Source organism: Misgurnus anguillicaudatus, chromosome 4, assembly GCF_027580225.2.
Source record: "Misgurnus anguillicaudatus chromosome 4, ASM2758022v2, whole genome shotgun sequence".
NCBI classification, from domain to species: domain Eukaryota; kingdom Metazoa; phylum Chordata; class Actinopteri; order Cypriniformes; family Cobitidae; genus Misgurnus; species Misgurnus anguillicaudatus.
In genome coordinates, this window is record NC_073340.2 from 19,574,616 (window position 1) to 19,598,089 (window position 23,474).

General features: G+C 34.9%; 2 protein-coding genes across 3 annotated transcripts in view; both read right to left on the bottom strand.

The window, feature by feature from the left end:
* nsfb (N-ethylmaleimide-sensitive factor b) overlaps positions 1-6,160 on the bottom strand; it is a 30,336-nt gene extending 24,176 nt beyond the window's left edge. For both annotated transcript variants that reach the window (XR_008636977.2, XM_055176377.2), the window contains exons 1-4: positions 6,015-6,160; positions 4,642-4,727; positions 2,864-2,963; positions 2,213-2,252 (exon numbers count right to left, since the gene is read on the bottom strand). Coding sequence is in view for 1 of the 2 variants with exons in the window: in XM_055176377.2 (XP_055032352.1) it covers positions 2,213-2,252; positions 2,864-2,963; positions 4,642-4,727; positions 6,015-6,026 (238 nt within the window). In the remaining variant the exon portion in view is untranslated. The remainder of the gene's footprint in view (positions 1-2,212; positions 2,253-2,863; positions 2,964-4,641; positions 4,728-6,014) is intronic.
* A 343-nt stretch (positions 6,161-6,503) lies between these two features.
* On the bottom strand, positions 6,504-23,360 carry arhgef15b (Rho guanine nucleotide exchange factor 15b). The gene is made up of 16 exons (XM_055176376.2): positions 22,972-23,360; positions 21,121-21,629; positions 16,335-17,096; positions 16,132-16,183; positions 15,065-15,138; positions 14,659-14,882; positions 13,151-13,311; positions 11,663-11,815; positions 11,455-11,584; positions 11,075-11,149; positions 8,885-8,977; positions 8,642-8,799; positions 8,283-8,447; positions 7,979-8,064; positions 7,746-7,850; positions 6,504-7,599 (listed from the first exon to the last, which is right to left on the bottom strand). Exons 2-16 carry the CDS (start codon positions 21,548-21,550, stop codon positions 7,418-7,420), a joined length of 2,850 nt encoding a protein of 949 aa, XP_055032351.2. The 5' UTR covers positions 21,551-21,629; positions 22,972-23,360; the 3' UTR covers positions 6,504-7,417.
* Between the last annotated feature and the right edge of the window lie 114 nt (positions 23,361-23,474).

Here is a 23,474-nt window from a genome sequence, read left to right on the forward strand (position 1 = left end):
TGTGCGATAGACTGTACTAACAGATTAACAAGAATTCTGAGCTATCAGTTTTACAGACTGCCAAAAAACACTGAAAGGAGAAGTAAATTGATCGTCCATGCCAACATCCACTGACCACAGGTGGGTTGATAAGTTGCTAGGGTCATTATAAAGCAGAGGTGGACACTATTTACTTTTCTACTTAAAAGTATTTTTCAAGTATTTTTCTTTGGAAAACATACACTTCAAAGCATATTATCATAATTTGTACATTTCATAAATACACGTTTACATTTAATATTTAAGTACATTAAAGTACTTTTACTCAAGTAAAATTACACAATTTTAATGTAATTAGGTATTAAATAAATTTTCATATGCAATATTAAAGAATACACAGTATGATTATATGTTTTAGCATGTAGTGAAGTAAATTTTTTCCCTATACAAACCTAATAAACCTTAATAAAGCACAGATGCTTGGAAAATGTAACTAATGTAACTAAGTATTGTCCACCTCTGCTATCAAGTCCAACTAAATTTAATTTAAGCTGATAAAAGTCAGTTTTACTGGCACTTTCGCAGCAGCTGCTATGAAAACTAGCCATTTTGTCGAATGTTTGCCACTCAACAGGGCGTGCTCCGGCGTCGTCATGTGGAAAAGTGACGTCAATGCATACCCTCTATTGGAGCTGATGTATGAGCGAGGCCGCCATCTTGGATGGGTCCCCAATGCGTCCTCCCTGCATTTATTTCTACTGAGGAAGGTGTATCCCCAACTACAGTAATCATAACTCACCGAATTATTACCGGATTTTCACATGTTTTGGTTATGCGTAAGTAACGTTAGTTACAATGACATAATATAATAAATGGTAAAATAACAAAAATTTCTGTTCAATCTTACTTGTGAAAGGTAATCCCATGCAATCTGGTATCAATACTGCATCAGCTATTTTTAAGCTGCAAAAAATACAGGCATACACACAACCGGCGCAACGTCATAGAATGTCTCTGAACAGGTTCACGCCCACTTTTGGGGGAAAACAGACTAGACCTTCCATTGACTTCCATTCAAAATAGCGGAACAAAGCAATGTTCGTACACAGCCGGCAGGCGTAAATAACTTATGAAATCACTTAGATTAAACATGTTGAATAATTATCTGCCCACCCTGCCTGCCATAGAGCGCAAAAGATACATTAACACATTTAATTTGGTCAATATAAAAACATGTCCCTTTCATTCTCCCAGCGTCAAATTTGTGTAACAACGCTCCCTATTGGCCAGAGGTGTCTTACCCGGACATTTACTCGTACCTCATCGAGTCAACAGGGAAGCAAGTGAATGATTTTACTTCGTATTTGAAAGTTATTTTGTATTTATATATTATGTCTTTATATTTAGAGTAATAAGTGCAATTTTCCATCCAGCCATACAACTAACTGGCTTAGCGATATTTCCAGCAATCACTGGATGGCGTTGTTACACAAATTTGATGCTGTTAGAATGAAAGGGACATGTTTTTATATTGACCAAATTAAATGTGTTAATGTATCTTTCGCGCTCTATGGCAGGCAGGGTGGACAGATAAATACTCGACATGTTTAATCTGAGTGATTTCATAAGTTATTTACGCCTGCCGGCTGTGTAAAAACGTTGCTTTGTTCCGCTATTTTGAATGGAAGCCAATGGAAGGTCCGTTTCTGTTCCCCCATAAAGGGGCGGTGACAAAATTTACAGTCAAGTTCCCGGATGTGCCGGTAGTTTGTATAGTTGCTCGCACTCCATTGCCTTCGATTGACTCTGGTGCTAGTGTAGAGTGAGGGGACCCAACCAATATGGCAGCGACGCGGGATTACGTTCCAGCACGTCATGAGGCGTCTATGTATATAATGCCTTTATGTAATGTATTCATACTGCACCCACACATACTATATAGAGTGTACTGTTTTAACGATATAGTAGTATATACTTCATATAATTCAATACGTATTGTCACAGTATGAGTCTACAGAGTAAGCCAGATTTAAATTTCTACTACTTTATTACTAGTAGTTATACAGTTATAACTGTGCATGTGACAATTACAAACTTGATTCTTGAATATATGAACCTGATTTATCTTCTCATCATCTATATATCCTAACCACAACTTTATCATAGTCTATTATATTTAATATTACCAAAGCAAATGTATGTATTATGAGAATAGTTTGTGTAAATGTCGTACCTTCTACATCCTGGTTAAGTGAAAGTCCAGCCCATTTTCTCTAAAAACATAAAGCATATTGAAACTTTGTTTACTTGCATCAGAGTTGTAATGTTGCAATACCGTTAGTTTTCAAACTGTCTACTTCTAGACATATACCACTTGGGTATTATTTGGAAAATTCTATTGCTAAACATAACACAAATGCATTTATTTAACTTTCTTTTTTATAGATGGCCTTATTGTACAGCACATTAATACTGAACAGGCATTTAGCCTGATTAAAAATTGACATGAGATTTCTTGGCTCCAATCTCTTTTTATCGCGCTTATTCAATATCACATCATGCCATAAAATAAGACCAATGTGAGAAAGTCACTGTTGTACCTGAGAAGCCTCGCTGTTGCCAAGTTAAAGGATGAAGGGAAAGCAGGAAAAAAACAATGCAAGTGACAGACATTAAGAAAACAGCATGCTGGACAGCTGATAATAGCACACTGTCCCAAAGCTCAGAAACAGGACCATGTCTTTTGAAACTCGATAGAAAGCTTAAAGAGAGTATAATGTATGCATTTGGTTGTCTACAAGTCAGAAAGCAGAAAAGTTATATAGATGTATATTTTATGCATATTGTGTTTCGTAGTACAACGATGAAAGTGAATGGTGTGTACCTGAGGTAGACTGAAGGCAATGGTTCCAGGAACAATGCTTGGGTGGGTTTTTACGGTGAATACGAACTTCTGAGTGGGTGTGGTTTTAATCATTACATGCCTTGAGAGAAAAGCATAAGGTTTTTACACAAATTAATTCTAACAGTCTTTGTATAAATCTACATTATCTTTATTTAAAGGAACACGCCAACTTTTTGGGACTTTAGCTTATTCAAAGTATCCCCCAGAGTTAGATAAGTCCATTTATACCTTTTCATCTCTGTGCATGCCCTAACTCTGTCTGACACACCCACCCCTAGCCTAGCTTAGCACAAAGACAAGAAGTAAATGGCTCCAGCTAGCATACTGCTCCCAATAAGTGACAAAATAATGCCAACATTTTCCTATTTTTATGTTGTGATTTGTATAGTCATTTGTATAGCGTGTACAAATAACAAGGTCATATGAGACACACACTTTGCTACTTGGGAGGCCCTGTGGTGAGGAGCAAAGAGTTGAGGATCAGAAATGATGGCGTTATTTTGTCACTTATTGGGAGCAGTATGCTAGCTGGAGCCATTTACTTCCTGTCATTGTGCTAAGCTAGGCTAGTGGTGGGTGCGTCAGACAGAGTTAGGGCATGCACAGAGATGAAAAAGGTATGAATAAACTAAAGTCCCCAAAAGCCAGAGTGTTCTTTTAAGAGTTAAACCCTTTTTTGTCACATCACCAGCAGCAGCAGAAGTGATGTGGTAAGTGAAATTCTTAGGAGCGTGCAGGTACAAATAGTAATGTTTAAAAGATAACATGAAATATACACAGCATTAAACATAGTCACACTAGACATTTCTGTGGACATTCACAGTATACACAAGTACATAATATACAAAAAAAAATATGTATACACAGGCATATATACCTTAGCAACTTTTTTTGTTTAAAAATATATCTTTTATTATTGAATTACGTTTTCATTTTCTGTTTTATTTGTGTGATTATATTTATTTTGGTGGCTTACTTTAACATACACTACCGGTCAAATGCTTTGAAACACTTAAAACGTTAACTATGATTTTAAAAATCTTTTCATCTGTAAAGTTTATGGTTAAATGCTTGAATTTTTTTGTAGACAAAAATATAGATGTGCCAAACAGATTAATTTGTGTTATTAGAAAACTAAAAAAAAAATAAAAATATTATTTTTTAAAATAGATGACCTAAGACTGAATATAGAAGAAAAAGCAGCCAATAAGAGCCCAGATTAAATGTGAACTCCTTCAATATTCTTCAAAATTTGTGAAACTTCTAGATAAAATGACACAAGTACGGTTTTGCAATTTCTAGGCAAAGGGTGACTGCACTTCAGATAATAAATTATAACTTAGTTTTGACTGAGTATAACTGATGATTCATTTATTTTGAATGCTTTTAGTCCCCAACATAATTCCCACAGTTACATTAGTGTTGTGCCATAATTGGGACGAGTTTATTATTATTCTGTAATGTGGAAAAACTATATAAATATATCAAAGTTTCAAAACTTTTGACCGGTACGTGGCTGACGTGGAGCTCTACAGAAAAAAAATATTTGCATAAGTATTTGTCTGTAAAATTAGCAAAATCTGAATCATTCACGTGACTTTCAACACATGCAAAAACAGTTATGGTCAGACTGCCATTGTTGCGTTTCTAATAAAGTTACCAGCAATTTATTACTTATATTTTGTGCTTGGCAACTGTCAAATTTGGCCACTGGTTATATTTCATCTTAAAGATCTTATTTCTAATCAAATACTCACTGTCCAGTTTTAAAGTCCTTTTCACTTGCAACCGCACAGTTAGTGAGAGACAGTTCATCTGTTGGACATCTCGCTGCTTTCATTACCTTTGCAAGAGACAGAAAAATAAGAAGACCATAGAAACAAAAAGGTGATAAGTGATCGCAAACCACAGATTCTGAAATATCATTTTAATTTAAAACAAACCACAGTTATACAGAAACAAACCACTTCAGGTCTCAGACTTGTAGATGATTTGGGTTACATGCTGTACAAAATGATGAAGAAAACAGACGCTGATCTTTAGATTACGGTTTTCCCAGTTCCTAAACCACTCACTTCCATTACTGTCATTCTGCATTAGGCAGACAGATGCTTCAAATACTTAGTGTGCCATAAGGGGAACAATGATCATTTAATGGGAAAGGTGTTTGTTCTCGTTCCTGCATTTCAAGCTTGAAACTTGATGGACGAGATAGGTGACCTCATAATTCATCTAGTCATTAATAGGGACTTGATGAAACCATTTAGGGATAAAGTAAACATGACATGGGCAACCCAAACACAGATATTAGAAGCACCAGAAGCGTTATATGAATTATTCATATGAATTATGAATAGGAATGCACTAGACAATGTAGATCTCATACAAACTCAAAACTGTGGTAGTTAATTAACAGTATATTATTCATGTGCCCCTGACTATGTAGGGACAAACCAAGTGTGCAATTCATGTGCATTTTTCACTAAATATGTTCACCTAATTATTATGTAGGTAAGATCATTTATAATGCAAAATATTAATATGAAAAATACAAAACGAAAACGTGTTCTTAGTTTTCTTATTAATCTTCTGGACCTGGTAAATTATAGACCATTAACACAAACAAGAAATGCTGACATAAACAAAAACAAACTAAGATGTTTTAGATAGTATGCCTTCCGTATGTTTATTAATCAGATGTATTGCTTAAGTCCTGCTGCCTATAAGAGGGGCAATATTCAGAAGCATCTTTTCATGACTTTATTGTAATAAACGTTCATTCATCATCTGATTCAGTCATCTGACAGTAACTTAGCTAAAAATATATAACGCCCGCTGTGACAAAGTTTTTACACTCGTTCGAAGAAAGTAAAAAATGTATTTCGTCATTTAAAACGTTAAATACCCCGTGAATGTTTTGTTTACAACACTGCACTAAGTTTCCCCACTAAAACAGTCATGAGATGCGATGTTGCACTCGTCTTCCGGTACGCTGAATGTGAATGACGTGTACTGCTCACTGATCAACACAACGCGTTTGAATGAAACTTTGTTGACGATGAAAATGTATCAAAATGATGAATTATTAAAGTGCGACTAAAAGCAACTTTATTCATAAAGAAATACTCACCCGGCCAGCCATCTTTGAGTTTATCAGGTAATCAAGAGTAATTCCGCAAGAGCGAGAACTTGTGTCGACGCGGCCTCTAGCGGCAACTCTCAGCTATGACATGTAACGAAAGCCGGAAGCTTTCGGTATCAAAATAAAAGCACGACCTATAAATGAGTAGCCTACATGCTATCCGTCAGTAAATAATTTTAAAAAAAGCATTTTATATTAAGTACATAATACATATTTTGATGTATTATGTATAATATGTTTAGGGTTTGCTTTACTTTATCCATCTTTTACCTTGTCTTTATCAAATATATTTTCTATACGTTTAAGCCAAGTAATAAATAAATAAATACATAGGTCGTGAAAGAGGGCATAATTACATTAATAGGTTAATTTTATTGCCTACGTCTCCATATGTAGCAAGCTTGTATTTGCATTATTTCTCTACTTTCTACCTCCGTATCATCACAATGAATGCATCAATACACTGTGTACACTAGATGGCGTCAAAGTCAAAGGAGCGTAGGCGCACATATTTTATTGACTTTCAAGTGTCAAGAATAAAAGTTCCAGATTAGAAAAGAGGCATAAAACAGCCAGGATACCAAACTAATTACTGTATTTAACATTTTCACATATCAAAACTGAATGTGGTACGGTACATTCACACAAACTCACACAGTCTCGCATAAAGTGTATTACATCTCATGAGAAAGTACACACAGTAGAGTGTGTCATTCTCTAAAATGTAATTATTGGTATGACTCACAACAGGACAACTTGTTTATCTGTCACTATAAAACAATATGTACAGTACTTTTCTGGTTGAGTTTTCCAAATGAACTTAAAAACCTATCCCATTTAAATGTACCATAGCACAACAGCATTTGTGTTTAGTCAACACAAGATGAATTGTACACATTCAATGTGTACAATTAAAAATGAAAAACTAGTTATGCAGGTTTACAAGGAATGTGTCACCATGTGATATTTTTACTATGCTGCATCATTTAGCTCACCTCATCTGCTAATCTGGAATTTCAGTAATTTGACTTTCCTAAAACAAGTGCTAAACATTACACACACACACACACACACACACACACACACACACACACACACTCCATATATGGATCCTCAACAAAACAATTGAACATTGCAACGTAATGGGTAGATCTAAAATAGATTTAGTAAAATATTTGTTCAACGGGCCAAAGCAGCTTTTGTGTTATACAAGTGCACTCCATACAGTACAGTGTTGACATTCCCACGTTCTCGGTTTAAAATTCCAAATGACATTTTTGATCCTAAAAAGGATGTTTGAAAAACATCAAAAACACTTTTCATCGATACAATGTCTGTATTGAAGTTCAACAGTTTAAAAGACTATTCCTATTTTAGGAATTTCCAGTCTGCTAGGATGCATTTCCTTTAGGCAGAGTCGAATTCTTGCTGGAGATAATGCTGGCGGCCTGAATAACACGGTATCGCTCTCTGAGGTTACGGCGTCGGACGTGCTCATTGGTGATTTCCAGTACGTTTGCCGCGGGGAACCAACCTTTCTGTCCATCTGACAGGCGCATTCCCTCATACCATCCTAAAGAAGGCAAACAGAGGGAAAATTGTGGGCTGGGCTACTATTAAAAATGATTAAATAAATTATTTAATGATTTATTAAAAAATAATATATTTATTAATTAATGAATGAATCAATTAACACGTCAAGGTGATTGACAGGCTCACCTTCATTGGTTTTGCGTAGGACATTGATAATCTCTGTAGGTTCCAGATTTATCTCATCTGCTTGAATTGCCACATACTGCTCCACACACTGCACTTGAGGACAATCTGATCCACAAAGTCACACACATAGGAGTGAGTCAGAAATGTAGGATAAGATGTTGAAAAAACAAAATTACAGGCAAGTACAAACATGCATAATCATGATCAACTGACAAATAAACACCCTCACTTACCCCAGTCCTCATATATGACTTCTTCTTCATCTTTGAGGGTATCGTTGGGATTCGGGAATGCGGCCAACCACCTATGTAGGTCAGATCTGAGGGGAGATATAGAGGAAACATCCTTAAATGCAGCAGAAGAGCCTTTGTCAAGTTTACTTTACCTCTTTGATTTCCAGGCTAATTTGATAATCGTAATACTCAAGGGTTAAAATCATACAAATAACAGAAATAACCATTTCAAGTACATTTGCGTATAAACATTGTGAGGAGGAGTAAAATAAAAAAGTATGAGGTTAATTTGTATTTTACTCACTTTGTGAGTGCTTTTAAATGTTTCTCCACATGGCGTCCCTGGTGATTCTCCAGAAGGCTCAGACAGAAACAGTTCTCTAGGGTGGGAACAGATGCGTCCTCCCCCAAAAGCTGCACCTGGATCAGGGAGCGATGAGCATAATCTAGGACTACATAGCGCTCAGAACTGCAACACAGGGAGAGAGATAAAGAAACAAGTGAAAAGTCTGATTAAAATACACAGCATAACTTAAACATATTTGATCACGTCCAGTAAAAGCACATGCTAACAGAAACATGCTTACTTTAAACATACTGTTATGTAACCCTGATAAACCCTGAGTCATGTCATAAACACAGACAGGTTTTTTAGCCTCCTACCTTTTCTTTGCAATAACAAGCAGGTCATTGAAAAGAAACAGGTAGACTGAAGCGAATTTGGGAGCGAATCTTAGGCTGAGGAATCCTGCCATTTTATTTACTTCCTGGAACTCTCCGCGTTTCTCCAAGTAACGTGTTTGGGAGATTATTGGCACCGCCTGAAGAAATTATTTAAAAATAAATTAAATATATGTAAAATAAATAAATTAACTGTATAATTAAAACAAATAAGCAAGTGCTCACCTTTAGTTTGTCAAACTCCAGCATGCCATTAATCTCAATGAGTTCTTCCATCTGCTTCATTTTTCCCACCTGAACATTACATTCCTCTATGATCTGTGTGTGTTGTAAGATTGAGAGAAAACACAAGAACAGCCATGAAAAATATGATAACTATAGCTTATTATTTGTATTTAATCCTTTTAGTTATTTTATATTTATTTATTAGTATATTAGTTAAGAGCTCAGATGCAAAACCTTCTTGTAAATGAGCATTTTATATCAGACATTTAAAGGGACACTCCACTTTTTTCGATTTTTTTTTCGAAAATTTCATTTTTCAGCTCCCCTAGAGTTAAAGATTTGATTTTCACCGGTTTGGAATCCATTCAGCTGACCTCCGGGTTTGGCGGTACCACTTTTAACATAGCTTAGCATAATTCATTGAATCTGATTAGACCATTAGCATCGCGCTAAAAATAACCAAAGAGTAACCAATATTTTTCCTATATATGATATTACGCAGCACCAGAAAAAAGTCCCCTTGGTAACTTTCAATAGCAGGGGACTATATTCGGGCACTGCGTAATAACATTGCACTTCCTGCAGCCATGTTACGGCAGCAAGACTTTGATTATTACGCTAGAATGAGAGTATAGTTCCTAGCCATATCTGTCTAGAGATAATCGCAACTTTTAACTTTCCGTCAGTCTTACTACACAATGTAACTACAGAAGAGTCAAGTTTTAAAACGGAAAAATATCTAAACTCTTTGGTTAATTTTTAGCGCAATGCTAATGGTCACAGATTCAATGGATTATGCTAAGCTATGCTAAAAGTGGTCCTGCCAGACACGGAGATCGGCTGAATGGATTCCAAAACGGTAAGAATCAAACGTTTAACTCTAGGGGAGCTGGAAAATAAGTACATTTTAAAAAAAAGTGGAGTGTCCATTAAATGAATTCTGCCAACAAATCTGTATTTCTGAATAGTCTGAGGACGTCAGGATTAAGCGAATTTGAAACAAAATTATTTGATGAACGCATAATATGTGCCAAGAGCATACAGTCAATATCATTATCTCATGATTGATGGAGGTGGCATTTAGAACTTTTGCACCTGAGCACTTCATTTATATACACTTCCAGTTAAAAGGTTTTGAAACTCACACTCGTTCTTTATTTATATGTGTTTTACACATTACAAAATACTAATAAACTCATCCAAACTATGGCATAACACAAATGTAACTGGGAATTATGTTGGTGACTAAAAGCAACGAAATCAAAACTCTTGTTATATTTATATTGTTATACTCGAGTTCACATTCGATTGCCTTTTTGCTTCAATATTCTGTTTCAAAAATAATAATTTAAAATAAAATTTTAGTTTACTAATAACAGAAATTGATCTGTTTGGCACAGGTATATTTTTCCTTCAGATTAAATTATTTTTAAGATTAGTTAACATTTCAGTCAAGTGTTCCAAAGTTTTGACCACTAATATTAATAAATACACTGCATTTAAAAAGTATTCAGACCCCCTTCACTTTTTACTATTTTGTTATGCTGCAGCATGATGCTACAATTGTTAAAATTAAGTTTTGTTTCTTATTAATTCACAATCTACAATTTACAGTACCCCATAATGACAAACAGAAACAGAAATTTAGAAATGTCTGTAAATGTATTTAAAAAAAAAGTATACCCTTTGCAACAACACTTGAAACGCACCACACACACCGCACACACACACACACACACACACACACACACACACACACACACACACACACACACACACACACACACACACACACACAGTAAAACAGCTACTACAAATTTGGGTAAATTTAACTGTATCATAACTAAAAATAAAAGCTATTTTTCCTGTTTTCCATGAAAATTGAAATTCCCTAGTTTTTAATTCCCTAATGCTATAAGATTCAATTTATTAGTTATCTCTAAATCCAAAATAAAACTATGGCAAGCTTATATACATTTCACTGAATCTAAGAACATATTTCCCCACAAACTGACCTACATTGGTTCTTGTTTTCCAATGCAATCCCCCCACCTTCTCTTTTTTCCTATAGTCTTCCTTTCTATAATGTGCTATTCTGGGAACAATAGACTCCAGTATGTGGTGACTGAGTATGAAACGGCAGCTAAGATGTATTATGCATTATTAACCGTTTCATTTTGGGATGTTTACCTTAGACACCGAGTCCAAAGCTTTAGATGCTGTTTGTTCCTTATCTGTCCCAACAGCCGTTCTCTTCAGGATGTTCTGATGAAAAAAATTTGTTGATTATACCTGGATAACTTGTGGTTAACTGTGGTTATAATCACTTACAACACATGTATAATTGTAGAGTATCGTGTTAAACTATGATACTGTATTCTCAAGGCAGTCCAGTAAATAATAATGCTTATTACTACTTATTTCAAATAAGCATTAACTGTGACATTACAAAATTTGTTTCATACTCTCAAATCACACTGTTCCCAAAAGTTTAATTCACTAAAGCAAATTAACATGGGTGTTACTAAGAAGATTTTGTTATACAGGTACAGTATGTATTGTTCACACACCTCTAGCAGCATTTTAATGCGTGTGATTCGCTGGAAAGGCAGCAAAAGGAATGATATTAATGGCAGGCGCTGACACTTGGGTGACTCCTGCAGATGGGCGATTACAGTCGCAAACTGGGCATTATTCTGCCTGTGATAGACATTAAGAGTATTAAATGTATACATTTAAACAGGCTATCAAATGAGAGCAACACATGATTTCTCTTACATTTGAGTGGCGAAGGTTTTTTCCTGATAAACCTGATTTCGAACATAGTCAATATACGCAGGGAAATTATGTTGGGCATGATAGTGGATGATGTCACAGATGTCCGTAATGATAATGCCCTCATCTAGTCGCTCTTCCAGGTCCTTTAGAAATCTGCAAAAAATATATACAGTATAGTCCAATGAGAATAAACAGACGTATTTGTAACTAGGCAAAATTGACATTGCAATGTACTTCTGGAGAATAAATCTGTTGAAAAGCTGATGATACATTTATCCATTTCCATTAAGGTTTTCATAATTTATGCTAATGATAACTGTAATTAGTTCAAATTACTATCTCAGCGAATCTAAATGTATCATTTATAAATGTTGCACATGACAAGCTTAATGGCAGTACCACATAATAGCCTTATTCATGTGGTAATCTCTTATATATAAAAATGAACAGTTTATTACTGGGCTTCAGGCAGTGCCGTTTCAGCAGTTATTATTAACTGTCAAAGGCGGACACTACTTTATCAGAGTGTTTGTCTTGGGAAAAAATTTAGTTTACTAAAAAATGTTCACTACATTCTAAACCATTGAATCATACTGTGTATTCCTTTTATATTGCATATTAAAGGATAAGTCCATTTTCTTAAAAGAAAAATCCAGATAATTTACTCACCACCATGTCATCCAAAATGTTAATGTCTTTCTTTGTTCAGTCGAGAAGAAATTATGTTTTTTGAAGAAAACATTGCAGGATTTTTCTCATTTTAATGGACTTTAATAGAACCCAACATTTAATACTTAACTCAACACTTAACAGTTTTTTTCAACGGAGTTTCAAAGGACTATAAACAATCCCAAACGTGACAATCGTTTCGCTAGATAAGACCCTTATGCCTCGTTTGGGATTGTTTATAGTCCTTTGAAACTCCGTTGAAAAAAACTGTTAAGTGTTGAGTTAAGTATTAAATGTTGGGTTCTATTAAAGTCCATTAAAATTAGAAAAATCCTGCAATGTTTTCCTCAAAAAACATAATTTCTTCTCGACTGAACAAAGAAAGACATCAACATTTTGGATGACATGGTGGTGAGTAAATCATCTGGATTTTTCTTTTAAGAAAATGGACTAATCCTTTAAATTTGATTTAATTCCTAATTACATAAAAATGTGTACTTTTACTTTTCTTGAGTAAAAGTACGAAAGTACTTTTTACTTAAGTAAAAGTAAGTAAAAGTAAAAAAAATTACTTGCTTAATGTAAACCAAAATCTTTAAATTATGAAATGTAGTGGAGTAAAAATTATGATTATATGCTTTGGAATGTATGTTTTCCAAAGAAAAACACTGATAAAATACGAATACTTGAAAACTGACTTTTATGTAGAAAGTAAAAAATACTTAAGTAGTGTCCGCCTCTGTTAACTGTAAACATCTTTCTCCTATACAAACACATGGATGTATATAGACATACATACATACATGCATGAACGCTTACCTCTCGCTGACCTCTTGGATGCGTAGAGTGTTTGAGAAAAGAGTTTTTTTGTCCATTATAATGAGAGTTTCGTTTAATGCACTTGACTCCATAAAATGCTCTGTTAGCACACGCAGAGAGCGCAAGTATGACCTTTCAGATGTAATCACTTCGAACATGCTCTGGGTGCAAAGAAAAACACATTTTAGATCCACTGTAGTCTTCATTTATTCACTTCTAGGGCTGCAAACGATTAATCGTTTGCAGAATAAAAGTTTTTGTTTGCATCATATATGTGTGTGTACTGTGTATAATAATTAAGTCAGTCAGTATATATAAAAACATACAGATGCAAGTATATATTAAGAAATATTTACATGTGTAAATATATTTGAAGAGTTTCGTTGCAAAACGAGATAACCACCGTTTTTTTAATTGTTCAGAAACCTCGTTTTTTGGTTCTGCATTCCAATTAATTTCAATGCAACTGCAGTTGTTTTGTTTTGATTTAAACCTTCATAACTTAAAAAATACAGCTAAGTAGCACCATAAAACAAAATAATAACATGATAACATAATAATAAACATGTTTTCACAAAAATGTTAAAAAATGGATTTATCTCGTTTTGCAACGAAACTCTTCATTTGTATATTTATATATAATTTATATTATGAATATAATTATAAATACCTAATATTTAAATAGATTTTTTTCTTAAAATTATACATGCATGTGTATTTATTTATAAATAATTTTATACACACACATATAAGATTTAAACAGAAACTTTTATTCTGCAAATGATTAGTTGCAATTAATCGTTTTGCCAACCCTGATCATCTTGATATTTATTAAAATAATTCAGATTTTACAAAAAGGCAAACACCATTAAGTGCTTATATCATGTAAGGAATAGCTGCCGACGAACCATTGAATTATTCGAAAGTAATGCACACCCGATGTGGTAAAGCGGTTATGACGCAAAGCAGAGTTGGCTTATACCATGGTAACTACAGATATCAACCTGGTGGTTATTTTAAGACATACGACAGGTCAGGTGTGCGTTTAACGAAATATAATGCATTTATATAGAACATTTATCAACCAATCAGAATAAAGCCTTCAACAGCCCCGTGGTATAAGAGATACAATAATGTTTTATGTTTACATAAAATCAGTTTGAAATAATAAAATATATTTAAAAACAGAAATTTACATGTTTCACATTCTTTCTGGGAAAAGAAATTATCACTCTTTTGTCTCACCGGTCTCTCTGCTATCTGCATCAACCTAAATTTCTGACTATGCATAACCTTTTGAAGTATTAAAATGATTGAGCTATTGCAGACCATTGTGATGTGTGTATTGCTATATGCACAATGTGTGCAGCCTACACCAATAATATTAAACACTATATCAATGGGTGCTTACTATTTTTGTGAGGTTCCTCTTAAAGCCTCACAACAAGACTGGTTTTTAACACAAGATCCTGGGTTCTGTAGCACATTTAGTGAAGGTTTCTGCTCACCTCTTGGTACTTGCAGTCCTCTGGGGTTAAAGACTCCAGGACACCACTGTCTCGTACCCGTGGCTGGTCCTGCCACAAATTGCTCTGTTTTAGTTTTAAAGCAGGACTGGTATTGGAACCTTTAGCTCTTTTATCTGAACTTTTTGGGAGGTCCTCCACATCACGACACATGGTCTTCCTGATCTCTTTCATTATAAATCTTTTTGTGTAAACCTGATAGTACTCTGTAAGGAAAAGACAAATTAGAAATCTAAATTAAAATAGATTAAGATGACATTATTGTGTATCCTTCCTTTTTTCAATTTAAGTAAAGGTTACATTAAAATGAAAACAGTCTATGTCTGATCATTTTCATTAAAAGTTTTGAAATAACATGAATAATTCTTCAAAATCAAAAATTGTTTACCCTCAACTATTCCAATATCCGAATTAAAAGATTGTTCTCGACGTGGAGGGACTCGTGGAAGTCTAGAGATGGAGCTAAATAGATGGCAAAGACAAATATTATTGTGTTATTATCAGTATAGTATTAAAGCATAGAAATTACACTGCAAAAAAATTATTTTCCAAAAAATAAATTCTTAGTTTTTTTGTCTTGTTTTCAGGAAAAATATCTAAAAATTCTTAAATTAAGATGCTTTTTCTAGACGAACAAAACGACCCAAGAAAATAAGTTTTTAGTCCAAAGATAACAAATTTAAGTGATTTTGTGCATAAAAAGCAAAAAAATCTGCCAATGGGGTAAGCAAATTTTTCTTGAATTTAGTGTTTAAGAAAAACACTAAATTCCTGATATGAAAAGTTCCAATTAGGATTCAGGCCCCACCATAGCACAGAGACAGCACTGCTTAGAGTTACAAATGACCTCCTTTTAACATCTGATTGTGGTGAAATTTCTTTATGTAAATGAGGAAGAGTCATATCACTCCTCGGTTAAATTCGGCGTACCACAGGGATCAGTTTTAGGCCCTATCCTATTCTCGTTATATATGTTACCTCTAGGAGACATTATCAGGAAACAGTTTTCACTGCTATGCGGATGATACCCAGCTTTACATCTCGTCACATCCTAGCGAAACACACCAGTTCTCTAAGCTAACAGACTGCATTAGCGATATTCGTGACTGGATGGCACATAACTTTCTTATGCTCAACTCCAATAAAAAAGAGATACTTATTATTGAACCAAATCGCTCCAAACATAATAAGTACTTTAAAAAAATTAAGTAAATATTATAAATAACAAATGTTTATTTAGTTTCAACAATCTTGTCTCCCATTTACTGTAATTACATTTGTGTAATAACAGCCTCATATCAGCCAATCGGCCATAGTGCTTTCTGAATATCAGTATTGGCATCAGCCATTAAAAACCCATTTGGGTCAACCACTAATAGAAATGCAAAAAATTATTTAAATTATTAAATACAAATTATAAATGTTTGATGACAAAGTTTTTTTTTTTTAAATTACTTCTCGTTGGATCCACATGCTTTCTCATCAGTCCCTGCACAGTCAGTCTCATCTGTTGATGGCAGGGAAAAAAACAACAATTAAGAACAAATGTCTGTGCGATGCATAAACTTGTTTACCTCTGTAATGTGATACAGGACATCCGACAATAAATTATATATCTAATAATGTGATCTAATGCACAATTAGATGCCTTTACACACCTGTAGACTGCAGAGAAAGAGCACTTAGTCTTCTTGTATTCTCGTAGGTCTTGACTGGTGGTGGTGGACCTCTTGGTAGTCGAGGACTGCCAGGTGGGGTGCGTTTGTTAGGGGGCATCAGAGGTGATGCAGGGGGACCTGGAGGCTGTAGCAGACTAAGCCGAGGTGGACACTTGTTGTCTAAAGGCATTCGAGGAGGAATGAGTGGAGGAGAGTTTTTGCTTGTTCCAGTGGTCTTTGGAGGTCTGGCTGGAGTGACCACGTCCAGGTTCATTTCATATTCAGATTCTTCCTCCAAAGATTGGCCTTTTGGGACATTCAGAGGAGTGTAGGGAAACGGGACAACAGAGGTGATCACTGACGGAGGTCCAGGGTCTGATTTTCTCCTCAGCTGCTGCTCTATAAGGCTGCGTGTCTCCTCAAACTTGTCTTTTTTAGTAAGAGATTCCTCGCATTTGTTCACATCTATAACTGCAGACTCCACTTCTACTTTTGGATGGTCCTGTTCTTCTGCTTCAGTCTCTTCTTTGTTTTCATTCTGATCCTCCACGTCGCTGATCTGTGTCTCAGGATTTGTCCCAGTAATATCAACCTCATCATCCTCAACCTCATCCTCTTTTTCACTTACAGGCACCCATACAAGCTTCATGCCAGGCCTTTGTAGATGACACACGCAGCCGCAATTACTCTCACACTGAAGCTCTGGGAGAGGGCTTGAATTCCGTTCTGAATCCCGTTTACCACATTCTTTTCCATCAGGAGCTAAAAAAGAGTTATGGGTAGAATTTTAGGGCTTTCTGGTAATACCAATGAACTATTGTTTGTGCAGCTTTTCAGTAAAAATAAAGCACTCGAAAAATATGCAGCCTTAACTCACTGAGGGTGATTTTCATTGTGCATTTTTTTTTCGCCATAAAACACTTTTATTCCCAAGATTTAGTCCTCCTAATTTTCGGCCTTTTCAACCCTTCTCTAAAGACAATTTAATTAATATGAATAATAAATAATATTATAAATAAATAAATAAATAAATAATAAAGAATTATTTAAAGCTGTATTGTGATTTAGTTAAATAAAATGGAAACTAAGTGTTCCTGTAGCTCAGCATTGTGTTAGCAAAATAAAGGTCATGGGTTCGATACCTGAAACACACATAATAATAAAAAAGAAAGAGGTGAGTGTACTTTAGGTCACTATCAGTAAAAGTGTCTGCAAAAGTGCATAAATGTAAACAAAGACTGACTGAACTCTTGCATAGCAGAATTATGTATGTCAATGCCCTACTGCAAACAATCACTTTGAAGGATTTATTTTCTTTGCAGTAGTAGATCTTAGATTAACTTCTCTCTTTGTTCCCTGTTTTTTTCCGGATTTAGGTTCCACCTTAGTCTTTGAACCTGTTGTTATCAGTGCCGTCAACCTCTGTACAGAACCTTTGCGCTCCGATGGCCCCTCCTCCCCTTCTTTATTTCGCAGCTCTTCGACCGTCTCAAATACATTTAGCTTGATCTTACTAAATGCTCATTTTAGCCCTTGTGCCATTTGACTAAAGTGATCCGCTATTCTGACACTGTCGCCTTAAGACTGGACTAGTAAATGTGAAATTACATGGCAGGTTAAAGGTGGGGCATATGTTATTATGACTGCAATAAAACAAAACACAGTAACAAACCGTAAAAACAGTTATACCACCTCAGCATTTTCAGAAAACAGTTGTACTACCTCACTTTACATTATATAAAAGTTTTATGCAATTTCTCTGATGCTTTCAAATGGCAGTTTAACTCATTCCCCGCCAGCCTTTTAAAAAAAAGTTGCCCGCCAGCATTTGTTTGTGATTTTTTTTATAAAAGTTTCACAAAATGCCTTCCAGGAAAATTTTCTTCTATAAATATATAAACATACAAATCAAATGAAAAAACAGAGCCTCTGCTTTCAAACAAACAAAACGGGGAAAAAAACATTGCATTCTATATTCATTTGTTCTCTTTTTATAATCTCTTAAATATAGGTTTCTTCAAAAATACAAAATTTTAAGCAAAAAGCTGCATTTTTGTAAAGGAATTTTGTTTCAGATGATTCAGATGGTTATCAAAACATAAATGGAGTTTAAAATGTTTAAAAATTCATTTTTGCTTTAGTTTTTTTATAAATTTGGTAAATTGAGTTATCTAGCGGATAATAGCGGAATTACAGATTACCGTAAAAACTCATCAGGAAAGCGTTATTTGCAGGAACGCATCACAGTACTTTGACATCCCCTTTAATATAAATTATAATTTATTTCCTATTTTCCTTTTTGTGATAATACATTTATTTTGGGGTGTAAGTGTGTGTTAATACGTGTTATTGATCTGCAAAGTTACAAATCTCAAAGTTTATGATGATGCGTGTTATCGTCTCCAACCGAAATTTCTTTTCTTGGACTACAATGAACGCAAGGATTAGTGTTGGGGGGTAACGCATTACAAGTAACGCGCGTTATGTAATAATATTACTTTTCTGAAGTAACAAGTAAAGTAACGCATTACTTTATAAATTTACACAATAATATTTGAGTTACTTTTTAAAAAAATAATGAGTTACTTTTCTGTTTAATCAATTCAATTTAAAAATAAAATCATGTACTGAATTAACATGAACACATTAACGTAGAGTTACGCACTCTGTGCGCCTGAGCGGGACCAGTTTGAGTCAAAAACAGAGATGGCAGGCCAGAGCTTGACATTTTTGCGATCATAAAAAACACCTGCAAGGCCTGAAAGAGATCAAGCCTCAGCCAAGTAAGAAAAAGTAACACAAAAGTCTATGTTTTCAAATTTAAAGAATTTGCTATTCAAATCATGATTCAAACATTAATTTTGAGCAGTATAGAGTATTGCGTGTTGTATGTCGTTTCTACGATCACAAATTCAGACATGGTTTTATCTTTTAGGATCCTTACCTTACCAATCAGATTGATGACTTTCCTTGCTGTTTAAAAAAAGAAAGAAAAACTAACAAAAAAGGCAGTGCATGTGTGGCATGCACGTGTGTGGCGTGCGTCATCAATTGTGTGTGCGCAACGCGGAAATACCAGAGCAAAGATGGATGCAGAGGAGATTGACAATGATCTGGTAGCTAAAAAAAAAATCTCTATTTCTCTTGTATGGCGGTATTTTGGATTTAGGATTACTGACACTGAGCAGTTGCTACATCACGTGGCAATTCGAAAACATTTCTAGTTTTACAAATACACATTTTAGCATTATCACTAAACTGTGTGTGGATTTTCCTTAAAACCCATCAAGTTGACTCATGATACCATTTATTATAATTGCAACCGCACATCGCAATATTAGCATCAATAACCTCAATGGGAAAAATTACCCAGATTGTGCACCCTAATATTATTGGAGCTAATCTTCCATATATGTTAAGGACATTTCCGGAATACGCTTGAGGTATTCAGCCAATGACAAAGCACTGGATAGCTGGCCAATCAGAGCACACTATGCTTTTTCAGAACAACAAGCTTTCTAGAAATTGACCCGTTTCAGAAAGGTGGAGCAACAATAAAGTACGGTATGTGGAAAATAATGTGGTTTTTAGAACTAAAACCACGTGAACACATACATCAAATACACAAAATAGCATTATTTTTAGCAACACACTGAAAAAAATGATTCATTGAATTTAATCAATTATGTGGTTGCAATCAATTTATTTAAGCAACATTTAAACAAAAAAGATTAGTAACGTAAAATAAAATATAAAACTTTTGTTTAAATGTAGCTTAACCACTTACCTTAAAAAAAATTGATTAAATTCAATGAATCATTTTTTTCAGTGCATAATAAAGCCTTTTTATAAATAATACTTTAATATAAAAATTATCATTTTAGCAAGACTATTAGTATAAGATCTGCGGTAATCCAAATAAAGGCACTGTATTTACCTTAAAACTACTTTAAATTAGTATGTTACATTAGTATTATGTAAGTGTTAAATGTTATACTGCACAAATAAAGGAGGTGGCATTATATTAGGCAAGAGTCCAAAAGTTTACGCAATTCTTACATGTTTTTACAATATGTGCTTATTATAGTACAACTTTTAAATTGTTCCGGAAATCACCCCTACTTCCTTTCCTATTACTTAAATACCCTACATTAGATATATACATTTAATTAACTTGTTCCAGAGGGATGGGGGAAGTTGCTTCATCCCGTCTACACGTCCCATCTGTCTTTCGGTTCAGAAGGCCGCACACACTTTACAATCCCATGATAAAACTGATTATCCACTTACTGGCCGACAATAAACACAAGGCATGTCTGATCTGTTATCTACTGTACGCCTAAATGATGATTTGTTTACATGAAAAATAACTATTGTTCATGTAAAATGATTCTGAACTGCACTGAGGGTTAGATAAATTATGCAAAAATATCAGCTACACTAGATGTATATCATAAACAGCTCACATTCAAAGCTACCTTCAAAAGTATATTGCAAAAAGGCAAACATGTAATTTGTAGTACAAGAAGAATTTCCTCCCACAAGATTACTACCAACATTAGAAGAAAACACCAGGAAGATTAAAGGAATGCTGTTTTGCATATCTAACATTGTTAAAGGTTGTTAAAAGTGTTTGTTTTATAGGTGTGCATGTGTTCGAGTTAGTTTCTACAATTATATTTGTGACTGAACTTTGAGAATGAAAATTCCTGATATAGACAAAATCATGCAGGCCTAACCCAAATTCCAGAGGAAATTCCTTTGAATGAAACTAAAGGCATTGTACCTGATCGGTCTCCATCTGTCATTACAGCAGCCAAGCCTCCGTCTTGCCTACTTGCTTCAGAGGCTTCCTTGTTTTCCTCAACCTCTTTCTGGGCACTGTGATTTTGCCTCGTCTTTGGAGGTAAAGGAGGTGCATCTTTAGCAGCGTTGGTCTGGGAAGAACTTATAGGTTTTTGTCTCGGCTTAATTGTAGGAGGTTGCTGTGGTTTCTTTTCCAAACGCGTGATATTTGCTATACCTCCACATGGAATCTTAGACTCAGGCTGGCTGAATATATCCACTATCTTTTTTACATTGCCAGAAGATTGTGAGGCTGTGGTTTCTGCAGATGATGTCTCTGAGGTGCTATTTGAGGGCTTGGTAGGAACTCGTGGTCTCGGTTTAATTTCAGACTTCGGAGATAGTTGTGGACTCCCTGGAGCAGCAGACATCTTATTTGCTTTTTATGTTTCAACTAATCCGACCTGGACAGTATAAGGCCAGGCAGTATGCTCCCTGAGGGCCGTCAATCTGCGTGAATAAAGCAACATTATTAACGTCAGGTCATTTAAATTTTCTTTCATTTTCACAATGCGACAAATTTACTATTATTGCAACCTTAAATGGTAAAGGTGTGTCCACAGAACTATTTGAATATATATATATGTGCAGCTAGTGAGTCACTGAAGTCAATGTGATCTCTGTACTAAGCAATAACTCATTTTATACGATGCTGGAAATCCTTCACACAGTACAGGTTTAACTGCATCGGACTTTGCCCTTACAGGCATCCCTCAGACTTCTTTAAAATGTGAGCTAGAACTGGTTCTTTGCTGAAATACCATAGTTTGCTGAGCATACACAATCATGGACACAGCTAGCAACATGTTTACATTTAGTACCACACTAAAATATGTTCAAATGCATGATCTATTGGTGTATATAATTTTTGGTTTACTGCTTATATAAATACTTTGCAAAATTATAACAAGAGGATATTAGATAACAAAGGGTGTTTCAGTCATGGCTTCCTTTTGCAGTCACGCTGAACTTTGGCGTCACTTAATCCCGTCGACACCCCTCAACAAACCCAGCAGGTCTGTCAAGTTTGTATTTGTTTTGATAATCCAAACCTTAGAAGGCTTAAAATTACACAATAAAAGTTTCGCCTGGTTGAAAGAAAGTAATGCTTTCCCATGTTGTGAAATATTATGGTTTATAATAATGGGTATTATTGGAAGGGTGATTGTTTTTTTGAATATATATTTCTGTCTCCCATTTCAAACTTTACTATAATATAAACATCCCCTATAGCAACAGGACACCCGAGAATCCCATGCGGGTCACTTTAGTTTTTCTTAAAATGTGTAAATACTTCCCCTGCAATATATAAACAGCTTTGAGATTGACTTGAAATATCCTCCTGCCCTTTCCTGTTATGAACTACTAAACAACAATAGGAAGTTATGATAGAAAATATGCCCAATGTGTTAAAGTCATTATGAAATGCACGTAAAATAACAAATTTAACAAGGAAATTAACTGTCAATAGTAATTTTCTTTTTTTTGTTATTTATTTACTTGTTGGGACCCATCACCTAACATATTTATTTTTGATCAGTGACAAAATGTCAGAAATAAAGTCAATGTATCTACTGTATACTACAACCAGTGGTGGCCACATACATTTGTGTTTTTTGTTTTAAATCACAAAATACCCAAATTAAACATTTTACACTGTTGTCTGCGTAAAGTGATTTTATAGTCCAATAACATTTATTACAAAACATTTACACACAATAACACATATTTTCCCAATGATAAATCCTGTCAACATGAACTACATGCATGCATATTACACCAGATTACTCACCACATATGAATCACTCCCTCATATAATCCATACAGAAAAAAGCAATTTCTGAAAAGCGTCCAGAGCAACTTCTTCATGAAATTAAAATAACTACATTCGCATGAACCCCATATCTGAAACTAATACTGTACACATGAACACAGTTTGTAGACACCTTACAGACGTCCATGACATGCTATAATGCATTTCTTTGAAATGACAGAAAGAAATGTAAACGTCATGCTCGTCTTTGCTCGTTCATTGTTCTCTCCGGTAAATCCACGCGCATCTCTGCCTCTTTGTTTTCTGCGAGCGCGTGTCTGCCGAACAGCCGGACAGGGACAGTGTGATTTGTGAACACTCCCCTCCTCCCATCCCATCACATCCCATTCCTCCCATTCTTCCCATTCCCATCTGCCTGCACTCAAGCTGCCACCCAGCGGACATTCTACCCGCGTGTCTGTAGGTGTGTTCGACTACAAGCAGCGCTGCGAAGACCATACATAAAGTACCGCGAGAGCGAT

Excerpts from the sequence above, each read along its gene's own strand:
- arhgef15b (XM_055176376.2), bottom strand. The coding sequence starts at position 21,550 with ATGTCTGCTGCTCCAGGGAGTCCACAACTATCTCCGAAGTCTGAAATT. Across the intron at positions 15,139-16,131 it reads GCATGTGGATCCAACGAGAA|CTCCATCTCTAGACTTCCAC; the intron begins GTAATTTAAAAA and ends CCATCTATTTAG. Across the intron at positions 14,883-15,064 it reads GGATATTGGAATAGTTGAGG|AGTACTATCAGGTTTACACA; the intron begins GTAAACAATTTT and ends TTTTCCTTACAG.